Consider the following 13,807-nt stretch of genomic DNA (forward strand, 5'->3'; position numbering starts at 1 on the left):
GAGGGAATTTTGACTGGAAGCCAGCTTTCTCTTTGTCCCAGCAGCTCTGGTTTCAGCACAAAAACTGTCAGCCAAAGGCATACAGCACATATTGGAAATGACAATCACCACCACCACCATCACCACACACACACTTTCAGAGAAGAAAAGAAGCAAAAGGCAGAGTATCTACTCCGAGAACTGCTTTAGCTCAGGGAGGGAAGCACTGAACTAAATACTTTTTCTTATTTCCTCCAAGTCAGCTACAGGGGACACCGAACATCTCATGATGTTCCCTGACCCTTCTCGGTGTTTTGGCATCAGCAGAAATAAAGATTATCAACGTATTTGGGGGTGGAGTGGGGGGGGGGGAACTGGGAAGTACAAATGAAGCTATGTGCAGTTGTCCTGTGGAAGGCTGGCAAAATGGAATAGAAACCACTCTACAGATAGTCCTTGATTTACAGTTGTTTGTTCAAAGTTACAACAGCATTGAAAAAAGTGATTTGTGATCAGTCACTGCACTTTCAACTGTTGCAGCATCCCCACATGATCAAAATTCAAGCACTTGGCAACCAGCACATATTTTTGATGGCTGCAGTGTCCCAGGGTCATGTGATCTCCATTTGTGACCTTCCCAGCCAGCTTGTGACAATCAAAGTCAACGAGGGAAGCTCGATTAGCTTAACAATCATGTGATTCACTTAACAACCGCAGCGATTTGCTTAATAACTGTGGCAAAAAAAAAGATAATATCTTCGGGTGCAATTCACTTAACTACCGCCTTGCTTAGCAATGGAAATTTTGGTCCTTATTGTGGTTGTAAGTCGAGGACTACTTGCATCTGTAGTGATGAAGGGGTTGGGCCAGAACATTTGCAAAGTCCCAGAAAAAAAAAACACGACAACTTCCAGTTCAGTGCCAAGCGAACTCAGAGTCCCAGCCTGGCAGTCAAAAGGGAATGACAAATGTGAAGCGGGCTCCCAACAGAAAAATAAGTGAAGCAGAGCCAAAAGGCGGGAAGGGCCTGAACAACATCTGCAAGGTTGGCCAGCTGCATAGAACAACTAGAGGACATTCTACAAATAATTTCCAGGACAGCATGCTCCCAGGTCAAGTGCCCTTGGATAAGAAACAAAAAAGGCCTTCAGGTTCATTGGATGGATTTGGCTACAAGAGCTGAACATGGAGGAGGGGAAAAAAAAACCTCCACAGAGGTACGAAATGACAGAAATAGGAATTCTAGTATCAGGATATAGAGCGAAAGATATTTAAAAAATTGTGTATTAAATAAGATAGAAGTTGTTTTAAGAAACATAGACCGAAAGTGACCAGAGAATTCTATTTTAAGATAGAAGTAAGAACATAAGAAACAAACTCTTAAGATTAAAAGTACAGATAGTTTGGTGTAATGGTTAAAATGTTGGGCTAGAAACAGGGACGTCGTGAGTTCTAGTCTTCTTCAGGTGTAAAAGCTGGTGGGTGACTTGGGGCCAGTTGCTCTCTCTCTCAGCACAACCCACCTCACAAGATGTGAACTTATTCAGGAGGTTTTTCCTGAGTGTCTGCTGCCTGGAAAATATGCATATCAAATTCCAGCCCTTGCAGAAATGTTAGGAAACAAAAGAGAAAGTGGGTGGAGACAGACAGGAATTTATATAGTGCAGGACAAAAACGTGACTCTTTCATTCAAAAGGAACTCTGGAGCAGAATCTTTGCAAAGCTGGAACACTGAACCCCAAAGATTTGTGATCACATCTCTACAGGTCCTCCTTTTATAAACTCCCTTCTCCTGGCTTTTCTACTCAATCATGGAGTTTGATCCGAGCTTACTCAAACGTTCAAAACTGGTGGAAGTTGAAGGAATCTCTCTACTTGATAGTACTGCTGCAAACCTGGAGCTCTTAAGGAATTTTAAAGCCCAGCCTGATGATCTTCTCATTTGCACTTATCCCAAAGCAGGTAAGTGGGGAGGAGATGTGGAAGAGCCTGACAAAATAGTTTTGGGGGAAGAGGTACGAAGCCTAAAGTCGAAAGACCAAGGAACAGGAACCCAATCTTTAGATTGATCAATCTGTTCTCCATGTTCCTCATACCAGGGACTACCTGGATCCAAGAAATAGTGGACATGATACATCATGGAGGAGACAAACAGAAATGTGCAAGGGCTCCCATATATGAACGGATTCCCTTCATAGACTTGTTTCCTATAAAACCCCTATCTTCAGGTGAGTAACACGGTTCTGCTTTATGGGGCTGATGAGGAAGGTTTTCCTTACCATGAACCTGAATAATGTCCATCCCTCTCCCACCCACCCCCACCCCCATCTTGCAGGTTTGGAAATGGCAGACACAATGCCTTCCCCGCGCACCCTGAAATCTCACCTCCCAGTCCAGCTTCTCCCACCTTCCTTCTGGGAACAGAATTGCAAGGTTAGAACAACTGCAATCTGGTTGATGGAAATCTCAGTTTTTCAAGGTAGACCCAATAAGAAAACAAAAGTCATGCAGGCCAATCCTACTTTTGTTATAAAGTTTAGGGTAATAGAATTTTGGAAGTCTGAATATACTTCCATCTTGCCTTCCTTTATCTTCATGAGAACTAAGGACAGTCATGTCTGAGATGTTTTCTCCGGTTACATTCTGTTCCAGACTCAAATTTCTATTATCTGACCAATATCTTAGTAGAGGATCTTCCTCCTGTCCTCAAGGTCATTCCTTCTGCCCGTTACAAAGGAAAGCAAATCTTAATTCTCATCTGAATTCAGCCTCAGTATACTCAGTACACTTTTCCTAAATTAAACCAAGAGCTTATATGCTCATAAGAAGAGTAAATGTAGGAACATAAAAGGGAGAGGCTTAATATGTTGAATTTGGCAGAGTTTGAAACTTGGACAGATTAGGATAATTTTATGTGCTGGAAAAGAGGTAGTGAATAGGAATTACATAAGACAGAGCAAGATGTGTGTTTGTGTGAATGTGTATGTGTATGTATATGTACTGTATATGATTTGATTATGTGCCATCAAGTCAGTGTCAACTCTTAGAAACCACATAGATATATGTATGCATGCATATGAAAATGTTATCCTAAAGTCTTTATGATTTTCTGTTCTTTCTGCAGGTCATTTATGTAGCTAGGAATGTTAAGGACACCATTGTTTCTTATTTCCATTTCCATTGCATGAACCAGTTGATGCCGGAGCCAGGGAACTGGGATCAGTTTGTAGAGAACTTCCTTACAGGAAAAAGTAGGTGGAAGCCAAGAAATAATAGTTATGAAAAGCATGTGGGAGCCGATTGTTTGCTGAATCCCCAGCAGTAATATGTGATCATGCCATCACCATCAATTTAATTTAATAAATTTATTTGCTATCCATGTTGCCATAAGGAAACTTTGGATGGCAGTCATCATTGGGCCTACAGAAAACATAAAGTATAGCTACCAAACTACTCTTGAAAAAGAAGTATGGATCTCTCTGTACCAAAGGTAATTTTGTGACTTCTGGGGAAAAAATGGTTAATGATTTTTCCCTTAAATCCGAGAAGCTGAAGGGCATTGTTTCCCCAAGAACTATAGTTCCCATCATTCTCAACCAAGATAGTTCATCACCCATGAAAGCCATTTTGAGGGGAAAGGTGCTAGAGCCTAGAGTTATGAAGCAGAAAGAATAGTGGGATAAAGCAAGATTCTCTTGTCATTTTTTTTTTTGCAGTTGCCTGGGGCTCTTGGTTTGAGCATGTCCGAGGTTGGTGGGAGGCTAAGGACCGTCACCCAATCCTGTATGTCTTTTATGAAGACATAAAAGAAGTAAGCTGCTTATGTGCGCACATACACACAGGATACATTTGCATGAGATAGGAGATAACAAATACAAGCAGTAGGGCCTAAGGAAAGTTCATTCTGCATGGCCCATCTTACGAGCCATAGCTCTCAGCAGCTCAAAGCAACAGTAACAAGAACATTAACAAAAAAACTCAAAACAATAAAATCTCAATTCCTAGTGTCCTAAACCAATATTCACCAATATATAAGAAGCCATAACCAGAGTCATATCTGGGGAGGGAAGGGCAATCATCTTTTTAAGTCTTCCAGAAATCTAGGAGGGTGAGGGGCCTGCCGGATCTTGGGTGGCGGGGTGCTTCTTAGGGCAGGGGCTGCTACTCAGAAGGCATGCTTCCTGGTCCCACTAGATGACATGTGAGGGAAGGGATCTGGATGCACCCATCCTATTGGACATGATGGATAGGAAGGTGATCCCATAGATAAACTGGCCCTGTAACATGTGGGGTTTTAGAGATGATAATCAGCACTCTGAATCACAGCTGGAAAGAAGCTGGAAGCTAGTGCTATACTGTAGATCAGGAGTCCCCAACCCCTGGTCTGTCGACCGGCACTGGGCCGCGGCATGCCAGCAACTGGGTTGCGCAAACAAGCGAAGCCCCATCCATGGGATGCAGGCAGCACACGAAACCACATTCCCTCCGGTCCACGGAAAAACCTCTATCCACGGAACCGGTCCCTGGTGCCCAAAAGGTTGGGGGCTGCTGGTGTAGATGGTATAATATAGGCAAATATAGATAAAATACAAATGATTACAAAATAAAATTTATACAAGATACTCTGGTTAGGGCCCAAAGATGAGATATAAAAATTCTCGTTTTGTTGGAACGTGCTTATTGTGGATTGCCTCTGGATAAGTAAAGCCCAAAATCCCCCCCCTTTTTTTTAGTCATCAAGTTTTTGACCCCTTGCTAAGCACTAGTGGTACTCAAATGTTGTCATGTCCTAAAAGTGGTACAATCTGTGATAAGGTTGAAAAGCCCTGCCATAGATAAACTGGCCCTGTAACATGTGGGGTTTTAGAGATGATAATCAGCACTCTGAATCACAACTGGAAAGAAACTGGAAGCCAGTGCTATACTGTAGATGGTATAATATAGGCAAATATAAATAAAATACAAATGATTACAAGAGAAATGTATACAAGGTGCTCTGGTTAGGGCCCAAAGATGAAATATAAAAATGCTCATTTTGTTGGAGCGCGGAGCTTATTGTGGATTGCCTCTGGATTAACCAAAAAAAGAGCAAGCTCCATTTTCTAACCATTTCAGACAAGAAAGCATCAAAATATAGCCAGAATTCTCTCCATATTTGTCCTAGGATCCAGCCAGAGAAATCCAGAAGGTCGCTCAATTCCTCGACTTCAAACTCCCAGATCCAATTCTGAAGGAGATCATTGAACATACAAAATTTGAGGCGATGAAAACCAACTCCATGGCCAATTATTGCACTTTGCCTGCCTTAGTGATGAACCAAGCCTTGTCGCCCTTCATAAGAAAAGGTGAGGAACAGAACTGAAGCTGAATGTTAATAGGAGGGGCTGGTGAAGTTCTCAGGAATAGTGGTGAAAAAACAAGCGCAAAGCACAGGGATCAACTTCAGAAGAGTTGCGAAGGAACACTATAAGTTGTGCAATTTGCAAATCTAGACATTTCAGGATAGAACAGTCCAGAACAGAAATTGGCAGTGATTAACTTGATCGATTAAAAAATGCCCATAGATGCATTTTTAGGGCTTATCTTCATTTTTAATTATTTATCAGCATACATGAATTAGCAGAGTTGAAACAACTGGTTGTACATGCTTGACAGGATTTTTCCTTATATATTTTACTGCTAGTGTTGTTTCAACCACAAAGGATGCAGCCAAAAATAGGAGGAAAAGGTGCCAAATAGTTGGGAAGAATGGATGTGGACCACATAAAGCAGGAGAGTTTCAAATCAGAAATCTATTGTGCATGCAAGTGTTTTTTCTACTTAGTCCATTCATTAGATGGCAGTCACAATTTGTGATTTTTTTTAAGAAAATTTTTTTTTAGAAAAGAAGGTTAAAAAGTTGAATCTTTTGTTCTGAGACGATGTGAGTTAACAACAAGGGAGCTTGGAGGTCTTCTAACCCAACCCGCTGCTCACACATGAGCCCCTATATCATTTCGGAAAAATGGCTGTCCAATCTCGTCTTAAACACCTGCAGAGATGGAGCACCCACAACTCCTGGAGCCAAGTTCCAAAGGTGCTTTTCAAAAGGCAACTGGACTTTCTTGGTTTTTCTTTGAAAACATGTCGCTCAACTTGTGATCCACAGACCGCTGGGGGACTATGATGTCATCACAGGGGGTCTGCAAAGGCTTGAAGAAATGTTATGATTTAAATCTTGAGTTAAGTCTTGGGGGTCCGTGGCCACAAAGGGGGTCTGTGGTGAAGAAAAGATTGAGGACCATTGCGCTAGCATTCAGTTGCAGTTACATGGGAAGACATGTTAGAGGCAGAATTCAGAATGGCTCTACCCTGAACCTTCTCAATACAGGTAGTCTCTCACTTAGGACCAATCGTTTAGTGACTGTTCAAAGTTATGATGGACCTACCTGGGGTTACTTATGACCCAGATTCAAAGTTCTGATTGTTAGAAGTTTTATATCCAAATATATTTTATTCTTTATACTGTTTTCATCTTCCCTTAAAATATTAGTTGAGACTCTAGAAAGAGTACAGAGAAAAGCAACAAAGATGATCAGGGGACTGGAGACTAAAACATATAAACAGTTGCTGGAATTGGGTATTCCTAGTTTAATGAAGAGAAGGATGAGGGGGACATAATAGCAGTGTTCCAATATCTCAGGAGTTGCCACAAAGAAGAGGGAGTGAAGCTATTCTCCAAAGCACCTGAAGGCAGGACAAGAAGCAATGGATGGAAACTAATGAAGGAGAGAAGCAACCTAGAACTAAGGAGAAATTTCCTGACAGTTAGAACAATTAATCAGTGGAACAAATTGCCTCCAGAAGTTGTGGGTGCTCCAATACTGGATATTTTAAAGAAGAGATTGGACAACCTATACTGAAATGGTATAGGATTTCCTGCCTGAGCAGGGGGTTGGACTAGATGACCTCCAAGGTTCCTTTCAACTCTGTTATTCAATTATATTCTATTAAAAGAATCCACAATTGTTCTGTTTCCAAAGATGAGGCATGGAGACAAAGCAGAGTAACAAAAAACACTTCCTTTATTGCAATTCACCAACAGAACAGAGAACAAAAATGGCGCAAGCCCTTTTATAGTCCCCTGGCAGGGACAGCGTCAGCCAATCATTCCACGGCATTCTCCCACCTTGCGCATGCACGCAAGGCTGGAGACAGCCTGTCTGGTCCCGGGCAACCACATGGTCTGCCAGGGCCCTTCTGCAGCTTCCTGAGCCTGCTGAGTCATTCAGCAGGCCCAGGACACAACACCCCTCCCCCTTGGATTAAACAATAAGTACACACTTATTATTTGTACATCCATACACATATACACGTGTTCAATTGAGCATGTTGTTATTTCTAAATACAGTTATGCCTGCTCACAGGCAACCCAAGATTTACATCTCTTTATTCCAACAATAATACATCATACTTTATAGTACCATAAAGTATAACACCCTTCTTTTGAGTGTGTTCTGATTGATAGAGAACTACTAGGCTTCCCCCATACTTGACAGGAACCTCACATAGTCCTTTAAGTGTTTGGATGGACCCTTAGCCCACTCTGACCTTGTTGGAGCCAGTGTGTGTGCCTGGCCTGCCAGCTCACCTGCCAGGCTAGGCAGACCAGGACTTTGATGCCCGATAGACCCAGGTGACCCCCCCACGCTGCTGACTGGCTGGATCCTCTGAACCCAAACCAAAGTTCCTTGGGGGGTGGAATTTCCCAAGTCCAGTGATGGGGTGGAATTCCCCAAGCCCACAATGAACCCCTCTTGGGAAGACTGTCCCTCGAGCCCAAGACCAGCAGGTGGAGTGGCCTGAGAAGCCGATTGACACCAATGTCCCATTGACCTGGTGCCTGTGCCAGTCAGGAGCTGCCTCCATGGCACAACTCCCATCTGGAACATGTGCTGCAGCATGTGAAGGTCTGCTGTGGCGGAGAGACTGTGGTCCACAATCGTAATTGTGGTCCTCCCCCCCCCGAGAGCAGAGCCAGGAGCGGAAGTGTGGCTGGGAAGCCTCCAGCGCAGTTGGTCAATGTGACGTCGGATCACACGACCATCATCCAAGGCCACTTTGTAGGACAGCGGCCCAGAGACCTTGCAGACCACTGCTGTGACCCAGAGATGTCCAGGTCCATAGTTCCTTGCCCAGACCGGATCTCCCACCTGTAGTCTCCTAGGTGCCCATGGCTGTGACACCTGTGAAGCCACCCGGTCTGGGTGCAACCTGTCCAGTTTCGTGATGAGGCGGCGACCCCAGCGGAGTTCTGCTCGGCTCTTCCCAGTGGCTGTGCAAGGTGTGGTGCGTTAGCAAAGAAGAAAGTCAAGTAGTCTGTGATGCCAGCTGCCATGAGTGAGTCTTTTGAGAGCATCTTTGGTAGTGTGCACCATCGTCTCAGCCTGGCCGTTGGAAGCTGGATGGAACGGTGCTGAAGTGGCGTGCCGGATCAAGTTGGCCTGTAGAAAAGCCTGAAACTCAGAAGAAGTGAATTGGGGTCCGTTGTCAGAGACAAGGATGTCTGGAAGCCCATGGGAGGCGAAGATTCCTCTCAGCACCTGGATGGTCCTAGCAGTAGTACTGGAGGAGACAGGAACGACCTCTAGCCACTTGGAATGGCTGTCCACGAGGAGAAGGAAGAATTGCCCCTGCAAGGGCCCAGCATAGTCGATATGAACCCTCGACCAAGGGGCATGTGTCTCCTCCCACCTATGTAAAGGGGCCTGGGGCATTTCAGGCCTGGACTGTTGGCAAACAGTACACCCGTGGACCTGGGCCTCAATCTCTTTATTGAGCCCAGGCTACTAAAGATGGCTGCGCACGAGCGCCTTCGTCCGGACAATTCCGGGATGTCTCTCATGTAGAGAGAGCAAGACTTTAGTCCTCAATGAGGCTGGGATCACTACCCTGCTACCCCATAGGACACACCCTTTGAATGTGGAAAGCTCGTGCTTCCTTTGCCAGAAGCTCTGGAATTCTGCACCAGGACACATGTCAGGCCATCCTGACAGCACCCATGCCAGCACGCGTGTTATTGTATGATCAGTGGCAGTTTTTGCAGCCGCATCCTTAGCATTGAGGGGAGACTCAGGCAATTCCTGAATGGACAGAATGTGAAGAGCAGGAGCAGGATCTGCTTCTACCTGCTATAGGGGTAATCTGCTGAGGCCATCTGCATGGCCCATTTCTTTGCCTGGTTTGTGCACCAGAATGTAGTCATATGCTGACAGGAATATTGACCATCTCAGCATTCTAGGAGATATTATGTGAGGGGTTTGTTTGTTTGTTGTAAACAAACCCAGCAGAGGCTTATGGTCTGTGTAGACTGTGAAGTAGCGGCCATATAAGAAGTCATGGAATTTCTTTATGCCAGCCACTATGGCCATGGCTTCTCTGTCAATCTGCACATAATTACGCTCAGCAGATGAAAGAGTCCTGGAATAGTAGGCCACAGGGACTTGTGTCCCATCAGCCTTAAGGTGACTAAGCACAGTCCCAACCCCATAAGGGTATGCATCACAGGCTATGCACACAGGCCATTGCTCATTGAAATGCACTAAAACTGGATTTGAAGAGAGCAGGGCCTTGACCTCTGTGAAACTCCTTTCATGGACCTTTGTCCACTTCCATGGAGCCTGTTTGTCCAAGAGCCGGTGTAACGGCTCAGCCACTGCAGCCTTGTGAGGTAGGAATGAGTGGTAGAAATTTAACAGTCCCAGAAAAGCCTGAAGTTCACTTTTGGACTTGGGACTTAGGGCCTGCTGAATTGCTTTGAGCTTGGATTCAGCAGGATGGATACCTTCAGCATCAATACGGAAGCCCAGAAACTCAGTGGACATGACTCCAATTTTACACTTATCTTGCTTCAGCCCTGCTTGGCGGAAACGCAGCAAGACAGCCCTCAGCCTTTCAGCTAGATTCACATATGACTCCCCAGCAATGAGGACGTCATCAAAGTAGGGGCAGACCCCAGGAATGCCATGGAGCATTCGCTCCATCATGCTTTGGAAAATGCCTGGGGCTACATTAACCCCAAACTGCAGCCTTTTTACCTTAAAGGCTCCCCAGTGCGTCACAATTGTTTGGGCCTCAGCCGTTGCCTCATCAACTGGTAACTGTTGATAGGCCTGAGCCAAATCAAGCTTTGCAAAGATTCGCCCCCCTTTGAGGGAGGCCAGAATGTGGCTCACCACAGGCACCAGGTAGGCATGCTGCTGCAATGCTTTGTTGAGTATACATTTATAGTCCGCGCAGATCCAGACTTCACCATTGGCTTTCAGTGGCGTGACTATGGGGGTTTCCCATGGACTGCAGTCCATGGGTTCTAAGATGCCCTGCTGGAGCAGCTTGACCAGTTCTGCATCTATTTTGTTTTTCAGGGCAAAAGGCACCCTTCGAGGCTTAATCCCAATGGGTATGATAGCTCAGCCTAAACGTAAAGCAATGGGAGGCCCCTTGTACGAGCCAAGCTCTGAACTGAACACATCAGCAAACTCCTTGCAAACTTCTGCAAGGCTGGACGTTTATAGACTGTGAAGTCCAGTCACTTGAATCCCAAGGACCTCGAACCAATCGAGTCCAATAAAACTCGTGCAATCACCCCCAACTATCACCATATCTAGCAACCCCTCAAAATCCTTACGCTGCACCTTGAGCGTGGCGTCGCCCTTGACGCTGATTCTGGAATTCTGGAAGTCAGTGAGGATTAAATTGGATGGCCTGAGTTTAACTCGTAGGCCACTTCTACTGGAAATCTTTTTGAAAGTGTCTAGGGAAATGATCGATAAAGCGGACCCTGTGTCCAACTCCATCGAGAGGGGAACCCCCTGCAACTTCACATCAATGTAAAGCTTCTTCCTAAGTGGCCTTTGTGCCCCAGTTTTGAAAATGCTCCTGCGCGATGCGCAGAAACCCACCCTGTGTTGGCTGGGGATCCTGGTACCTTTCTGAAGCAATTCTTCTGAAGACTGGTCCTTCTGGCGACCCAAACAGACAGAGGCAATGTGGCCTTGCCTGCCACATGCCCAACAAATGATGGAGCGGAAGCAGCAGTCGGAGCGCTTGTGGCGTCCTCCACATCCGAAACACCGAGGGAATGCAGTTGCCTTGTCAGGACGCTCCTTAGGCCTCCTCTCCACTGCCTGCTGAAGTCTGTCCACCTCCTCTTCTGGATCCTGTTTGGATTCCTCCTGAGCGACCTCTTAATGGACAGAGACTGCCACTGGAGGGTTCCTGGTGAGCCGCAAGGCCTTCACAGCGCCGCCCGCAGCGTCTTCAGCTGCAATCTCTCTCAAGGCATCTTCGAAAGAGACATCTTCTTTGGCAAAGATCTTCTGCTGCAGCTCACGACTTTTTAGTCCACAAACTAAACGATCCCGCAGCCTCTCTTCCAGGTCCTTGAATTCACATGGCCTAGCTGCTTGTTGGAGCACAGCAATAAAGTCCGCAGCAGACTCACCAGGCCTCTGGTCCCTCTGCTCAAATGCCTGTCACCATGCAATCACTGAGAGCTTGGGTTCGAAGTGTTCTCGCAGCATCTTCTTCAATTCAGCATAAGCAATTGATTCCAGTGGCGACCAGATTCTCAGCTATATTGAAAGTCTCTTGCCCACAGACACACAGTAAAGTAGCAGCTTTGAGGCCGTCTTCCCTCACTTGGTTTACTCAGAAGTAATTCTCCACTTGAGCCACGTAGGAACTCCAGCGTTCTGGATGTGATGTATCAAATTCCGAGAGACGGCCGATTTTGGACATTGTTGCTGCCCTGGAGCTTCGTCAACACCTCTAGCTGCAAGGTTTGAGAAGAAGTCCCTCTTGCCGAGCTCACCTCCAGCGTTCTCATACTGGCAGGCAGAGTCGCAATCTCCGGACTTCCCAGCGCTTCAGGCCTCTCTTTGTGAGTCAGCCCAGCTTTTTCTTTGTTGTTTTCCTTGCAGGAATCCCACCTTCATCGCCAATGTTCTGTTTCCAAAGATGAGGCATGGAGACGAAGTGGAGTAACAAAAAACAGTCTTCTGCGCACAAGGCTGGAGACAGCCTGTCTGGTCCCGGGCAACCACATGGTCTGCCCGGGCCCTTCTGCAGCTTCCTGAGCCTGCCGAGTCATTCAGCAGTCCCAGGATACAACAACAATGGTCTAAGAATCAGTGTCTCCACGTTAATCAAATTAGCAAACTTCCTCAAACTCCAAAATAAGTTACCCAGACCTAATCCAGATATCAAATGGATAAGGTCTAGATTCTAGAAACACAAACAGAGTTAATAAAATAATGTCTCCCAGGGGAACTGCATATTCATAAGAATAAACACACCCACATACACATCCCCACACAGGTGCACCTCTCAAGTGTCACCCTACAATAAGCATGTAACACTCCGGACAAGCTCCCCCTATAAAAATCTGCTGCTGTACCCCATTTCTCTGCAGCCTGCCCCTAAATGCAAACTGTTATGCATTTAGGAATAAATATTTCTTCTTTCCTGCAGCTGTCTGGATTTCATTTTTATTTATTCTTGCGCAGTCACGACTCGAATTGGAACCCCAAATTATTCTTCTGACTTGATGGTCAAGAGTCCCCCCCTCCCCACAGTCACATGACTGAACTCCAGATGGGCAAGCCGGCCACATTTATGGCCATTTAAGCATTCCATGGTCACATGGCCACTTTACAACATTTTGCCCAAAACTGGTATTTACTTTTGTTTGTTGGCGAAACCGTACACATCACAAACCACTGGTTCACTTAAGGACTGCTGTGTTTGCTTAATGACCATCACATTTGTTTTACGATTACTATGGCTACATAATGATTACTGCAAAAAAGATAGTAAAATTGGGTCGGTCACATGACCCATCTATTTTACTGCCATCAAGACTTGTGACCTTAAAGGGCAGGCTGCATTTCTGACAGAAATTGAGGACTACCTGTATTTCATTGACAATCCGTTTTGACACGCAGATCCGGTGTTCTATTTGTAATCCTCCTCCCCTCATATTCAATCTCTTTGGGGACCGGTTGGTCCAATTATAGGGACCCTCTGAAAGAAAGAAGGATGCATTCCATTGCTGAAGTAATAAAATAGTTGTAAAAGAGCTCAGGAAACAGGAATTGCTGATTTTATTTTCTTGGATTGTTTCCCACCTATAGGCATTGTAGGAGACTGGAAGGAGCATCTTACTGTGGCTCAAAATGAAAAAATCGAGGAAATCTGTTCCCGGTTATTAGCAGGCAGTGGCCTGGTCTTCCGCAATGAGCTGTAAGGCTTGAGAATAATGTTATTANCACCCACCCTCATACAGAAGGAAATATTTGGGGGGGATATTAAAAAGGACAGAATATTATATTTCCCCAAAGGAAAGCAAGCCCGAGTCTCTCTGCCCCAAGCAGAAACCAGGTCTGTAGAAATGCAGATTTGATAATCCTTTCAGAAAGATTGGAGCCAGGAAGCTTTGAGCTGATGGGATTAGAAAGGCAAAGATCCCTAGAACCAACAGCCCCTCACCCAGTGGTAGGATTCAGCCGGTCCACACTGGTTCTGTAGAATCAGTAGCTAATTTCTTTTTAGTTTGGAGAACTGGTTAATGAGTGGCAGAAATGCCCCGCTTCCTGCCCGTAATCGGACCCATGCGACACCTTTTTTCCAGCTCCAACGCAGTCCTCCATCACTTTCTCTGCCACCGTGGACAGCCCCACAAACAAAAGAAGTTTGTGGGACTAAAAAAAAAGTTCAATCAATCAATTCAAACTTCTTCGCGAGATCTTTTTTTTTTCATGAAAAGTTGGAATTGATTGATCGAGCTTTT

At 45.4% G+C, this 13,807-nt stretch overlaps 1 protein-coding gene across 1 annotated transcript; it reads left to right on the top strand.

Moving 5' to 3' along the window:
- Nucleotides 1-1,790: 1,790 nt before the first annotated feature.
- LOC107282466 (sulfotransferase 1C2A-like) lies at nt 1,791-13,264 on the top strand. The gene is made up of 7 exons (XM_015810242.1): nt 1,791-1,941; nt 2,079-2,207; nt 2,315-2,412; nt 3,104-3,230; nt 3,696-3,790; nt 5,144-5,324; nt 13,152-13,264. Exons 1-7 carry the CDS (start codon nt 1,791-1,793, stop codon nt 13,262-13,264), a joined length of 894 nt encoding a protein of 297 aa, XP_015665728.1.
- Nucleotides 13,265-13,807: the final 543 nt, after the last annotated feature.

Source organism: Protobothrops mucrosquamatus, unplaced genomic scaffold (assembly GCF_001527695.2).
Source record: "Protobothrops mucrosquamatus isolate PMUCROS unplaced genomic scaffold, P.Mucros_1.0 scaffold8, whole genome shotgun sequence".
Classification (NCBI taxonomy): Eukaryota; Metazoa; Chordata; class Lepidosauria; order Squamata; family Viperidae; genus Protobothrops; species Protobothrops mucrosquamatus.

What these genes read in the sequence shown, in the direction of transcription:
- LOC107282466 (XM_015810242.1), top strand. Translation starts at nt 1,791, where the DNA reads ATGGAGTTTGATCCGAGCTTACTCAAACGTTCAAAACTGGTGGAAGTT. An exon ending in TTGCACTTATCCCAAAGCAG is followed by an intron (nt 1,942 to 2,078) that starts GTAAGTGGGGAG and finishes TCCTCATACCAG; the next exon opens with GGACTACCTGGATCCAAGAA. An exon ending in GTCGCCCTTCATAAGAAAAG is followed by an intron (nt 5,325 to 13,151) that starts GTGAGGAACAGA and finishes TCCCACCTATAG; the next exon opens with GCATTGTAGGAGACTGGAAG.